At 43.4% G+C, this 5,029-nt stretch overlaps 1 protein-coding gene across 1 annotated transcript; it reads right to left on the bottom strand.

The window, feature by feature from the left end:
* Nucleotides 1–208: 208 nt before the first annotated feature.
* On the bottom strand, nucleotides 209–4,140 carry LOC149175363 (uncharacterized). The gene is made up of 3 exons (XM_089421121.1): nucleotides 3,522–4,140; nucleotides 2,053–3,317; nucleotides 209–1,702 (listed from the first exon to the last, which is right to left on the bottom strand). Exons 1-3 carry the CDS (start codon nucleotides 4,138–4,140, stop codon nucleotides 209–211), a joined length of 3,378 nt encoding a protein of 1,125 aa, XP_089277247.1.
* Nucleotides 4,141–5,029: the final 889 nt, after the last annotated feature.

Below are 5,029 nucleotides of genomic sequence, written 5' to 3'. Positions count from 1 at the left end.
CCTGCCAAGTGTCCCCCTCCTTGACATGGCTTAGGCGGCGCATATCCTTATTCATCATATCTGATAATATATCATCTTTCTTCTGCTCGCGCCATAACTGCGCCGGATTCGCGTGTCCTTCTTTCCCCTGCCAATCTTTAATGGTGCCTGCAGTGCCAGCATGTCTCATCATGGTATGACGTCGTTGTAGCCTTCCCACCAATCAATCTCAATTGTCGTCACCCAGATCTTGCCTGGAGAGCTTGGTGCACTTTTCTTTTAATTCCGGGCAGTCTACATTCTGCCAACAGCTGTCCCACGTAGTGTTTGGGTGCTCGATTCCATAGTTCGCCAGATGGTCCGCAACCATATTAGCTTTCCGTCGCACAGCCTGAAAAATCAGACCTTTCAGCTCTCCCAGCATTCCTGCGATGTTGTCTGTAACCTTGGCAAGTCTCCAATGTTTAGTAACCTTACTTGCTTTCGCTCCCCCATAGAGCTTCCTTGCCGCTGTGATTGCCAGCTCTGAGTCTCCCTCAACCACCGCGGCTCCAACCTGTGCATCTCTGAGAATTCTGAGTCCTTGTTCCATGGCAGCAAACTCCATCTCGTTATTAGTTCCTTCCCCTAAGGCTTTATTGTAGATGTGTAGAATCTCCCCTGCATTGTCCCTTATGATGCCCCCGATGCCCGCCAAGCCTGGATTGCCTCTGGAGGCTCCGTCGAAATTCAACTTGAGAAAGCCTGCAGGAGGACGCGTCCAGCCAATTGACGCGGTGCTTGGTTTCTGCTGGCAGTTCGTGGTGACCATACTTCTGCCGTCGTCCAATTTGAAAGCTTTTAAAATGTGTAAGTCTCTAACCGAAGCTTGGTTATCTGGTTCTGCTCTGCATTTTACCAGGATTAATTGTCTTACATTTTGGGTAATTGTATCTAGCGAATGATCTATGTCTCTGTATTCATTCTGAAAGATTCTTCTATTCCGTTCCTTCCAGATGGTCCAGGTTATAAATCCTGGCAAGGTTTTCCATATGCTATTAATTCTTATATTACTTGAATACCCGCTCTGCCAATTCATGATGGTGTCCTGGATAGAGTCCCTGGTTCTATCTGTCTTTTGCATAATGTTTTCCGCCCAGTTCCACAGGTGACAAGCCCAGTCGCAAGTGTTGAAGAGATGGTTCATCGTTTCTTCAGCCAAATTGCACATGGGGCATCTAGATGGGCCATTAAACCCTTTCTTGCGAAGATTTTCCCACGTGAGGGTTTTCCTTCGCATCAGGAGCCAGAGGAAGGTTTTAATCTTAGGCCAAAACAGAGAATCCCAAACCTTATTGCTCCATTGAATCACCTCCATTTGCTCTGTATTTTCGAGATGCTCTCTGGCTTCCTTGAGCGTGAAATTACCACTCCCTTTCATGCCCCATCTTAGCTGGTCTCTTTCTTCAGCTTTCCTTATCTTCCTTTTGTTTAGCTGGTTGAGCAGATCTCTTATTTTGTTGTTTTCCTCATTTGAACCTTCTGTGTCATTGAACAACCAATCTCTCCATTCCTGGTCCCTGCTGCTGTGATTCCAGTATTGATGGACAGTGTATCTTCCCCTTTCCTGACACTGTCTCTGAAGGTCTGCCAACTCTGGTCTTTCAAGCTTCGGGAGTTGCTGCCAAGCATCTTCCCAAAATAAAGCTGTTTCCCCATTTCGGATTTCCCAAAAGCTGTGATCCTGCACAATGTCGTGATTCCTTCTTGCTAAATTCCAAATGGGAGACCCTTCAGGAACCTCCTGCAGTCTGATTAGATCCTGAATGTTGCACTCTGGGGTATACTTTTCCTTCCAGTGTCTGGCCCACGGGAGATTGGGTTCCTTCAGCCATCTCCACCAGAGCTTGGCTCCACAGGTCATGTTGATAGTGGAAGGATCCACTAGATTTAAGCCCCCCAATTCTTTCGATTTGCAAAGTTTGTTCCAGGCTACAAGTGCCCATTTTTTATTTATTTATTTTTTTTTTTTTTTTTTTTTTTTTTTTTTTTTTTTTCCGCATTGCCAGTCCAGACAAAGGATCTTTGGATTACCTTTATCTGCTGTAGGACTCCTTTTGGGGCAGGGATAATAGAGAGCAGGTACTGCGGAATGGCTTGCAATACTACTTTGGTGAGGACTAATCTCCCAGCGAAATTGAGGGCCCTGTGGGTCCAGTGCTGACATCTCTTCTCCATTTTAGCCAGAATTTTCTCCCAATGTATCTTTTGCCAGGGTTTGTCCGTCAGAGGGGCCCCCAGATACTTTGAGGGGAGGCTGCCTCTTCGGAAGCCTAGAATACTAGATAAATGTTTCTGAATAGCCAAATGTGTATTGAAGAAAAATATAGTGGACTTTGAAAGATTAATTTCCATACCTGAGGCCTTGCTGAAGAGATTTAGTATTTTTTTGAATCCCATGGCTTCTTTCACAGTTGGCGTCCCATGCAGCATTGTGTCATCCACAAATTGCTGGTGAGTTGTCGCTGGTATGGAAAGAAGGGGCTGTAGTCCTTTGATTTTTCCTTCATCCTTTGCTTTGCGGATGAGTCTGCTTAGACCTTCCATAAGAATTACAAAAAGGAAAGGAGACAGAGGGTCTCCTTGTCTGATACCACGGGAGGGAGAGAAAGGGTCGGAAGGGGAGCCGTTGACAAGGATAGAAAATTTAGTGGATTTAATCAAGACCAGAATCCATTTAGTCCACTGTTTATCAAAGCCAAAAGCGTTCAGTATGGCTTCAAGGTAGTTCCAGTTGACCTTATCATAGGCTTTAGAAAGATCAAGCTGCATCAACATTCCTGCTATTTTCCTAGTCTGCAGAGTGTGAACCATTTCCTGGGCTAGTAAAATATTATCCAAAATTTGTCTTCCTTCAACATACCCCGACTGCTCTTCGGAAATGAGGCCAGGAAGAATGGGTTTCAATCTGTTGGCGATAACTTTAGATATGATTTTATATATCACATTGCATAAGGCTATAGGTCTAAATTTCTCTGGGGAGTTGGCCTCTTCTTCCTTTGGAATTAGAGCGAGGAAGGTAGAATTTAGCGATTTAAGGATAGAGCAGGAGCATCTGGAATCTTCTACTACTTCCCATATTTCAGTCTTAACAAAGCTCCAGCAGGCTTTATAAAAGTTGATGGTAAAACCATCAGGCCCAGGTGCCTTATCATTCGGCATGCTTCTAACAGCTTCTTCCACCTCATCCAATGAGATTTCCCTTCTAAGAGCTAGGTTTTGCTCATTGGTAATAATTTTAGGAATGGCCTGAGTTAGTTCCTCAATTGCTTCCGTTCTGTCTACTCTCGGCTCCTGAGCTATATGATTAAAGTGCTTTGTGAGCAGTGTTGTTATTTCTTGGTGACTTTGTAGAGTTTCCCCTTTTTCATTGTTGAGACAAAGAATTTTATTGGCCCCTCTGTAATCTAGCGCTGACCTATGAAAGAACTTGGTGTTCTGTTCCCCTTCCTTTAGCCATTGTATCCGGGATTTTTGTTTCCATAAGGTCTCTTCCTGTTGACAGCGTAGTTGCCACTGTTGCATCAGGACTTTTTCCTGTTCTGCTGAGTCCTCGTTGCTGTGCCCATTAGTCCATTCCTTGTGAATCTGTTCTAACTTTTCCTCTATGATGGTTTTCTCCTTGAATATGTTCCCAAACTCAGTTGCATTCCATTCTTTAATTTTGTTTTTGATGTTTCTTAATTTGCTTTGAAGTTTATACATTCTGGTTCCTCTGATGTCCATTGGTTCATGCCACCATTTCTCCACCAGTTGAATAAAATTAGGGTGATTCAACCAAAACTTCTCAAATCTGAAAGGCTTGTTTCTGGGGGTTCCTTGGATGGCCGCTACCAGAGAGATTGGCCAATGATCCGATCCTCCACTTGGAAGAATGTCAGATTCCACTATTATTCCTTCAAGTAGTATGCTTTCAGAAATAAGAAATCTATCTAATCGAGAGGCTATCTGCTTCTCACCTCCTCTTCTATTATTCCATGTGAAAGTTCCACTTTTTGGCTGGATGTCCACTAGTTTGGCAGAACCAATGAATTCAGCGAAGAGCTCAGCATCCTTATTGAGTTTTCTAATCCCTCCTTTCTTTTCCAAAAGAGAGGTTATCATATTAAAATCTCCACCCATGATGATTTTCGAGCTGGGATATCTGAGCTTTAGATTTAAAAGAGAGCGGAGAAAAGAGAATTTATCTTCTAGCTTTTGAGGTCCATAAACATTTGTGCATAAGTAAGTTTCAGAGTTACCTATCATTTGAGTTTCCATGGCTATAAACGATCTTGTGGCTTCTGTCGAGAGGATATTTATCACACGGGAGTCCCATAGAGTTACTAAACCTCCCTCCCAACCTTGACTGGCGACTTCCATAAATTCTATGTGTTTACCAAGCCTTTTGCTGATATTCACCATGTTGTTGTTAGCACACTTGGTTTCCTGTATGAACATGATATCCGGTTTCTCTTTTTGGAATTTTCTCTTTAGGAGTCTTTGTTTCGCTTGGCTATTAAGCCCTCTTGCATTCCACGATATAACTTTCATTTTTAACTAGACAGATTATTGGTAAGAAGGGAAAGCATTCAGAGCCTTCATCTTACCAGAGTTTAACATTAAAATACCCAGTTCCTGCAATACTTCACTGTTTGTTCTGCGGCCTCTCTTCCTTCTCTGTTTCGAGCTGGTTGAATTGCATAAAAGGCTCTTTGAATGGCTGCCTGTTCCCTTCGCTATGCCTAATTTCCTATTTTGCCTGTCCAACTCCGCCTTCTGCCTTGCAATGAATAAATCATTGATCTTTCTAATCTCTTCTTCCGAAATGTTTTCTATTCCTTGAGTTTTCCAGTTTTCTGCCATGACTGGTAAGTTCACTCCTTCCTGCTCTAAAACCTCATTTAGCTCCATCTCCTCACTTCCACCATCACTGGTTAGCATATCTGCATCTTCATCTAGCTCCCCTGTTGGCTCCTGCATTTGGACTACTGCTCTGAGGGGATGTTCCTCCCCTTCTTTGGTTTTATGG

This window comes from Pinus tabuliformis, chromosome 4_1, assembly GCF_031772625.1.
Source record: "Pinus tabuliformis cultivar Carrire ecotype Pingquan chromosome 4_1, CPIR1, whole genome shotgun sequence".
In the NCBI taxonomy this organism is placed as follows: Eukaryota; Viridiplantae; Streptophyta; class Pinopsida; order Pinales; family Pinaceae; genus Pinus; species Pinus tabuliformis.
Note: the sequence above shows the minus strand (reverse complement) of the source record. Positions and strands in the feature narration are given on the sequence as shown.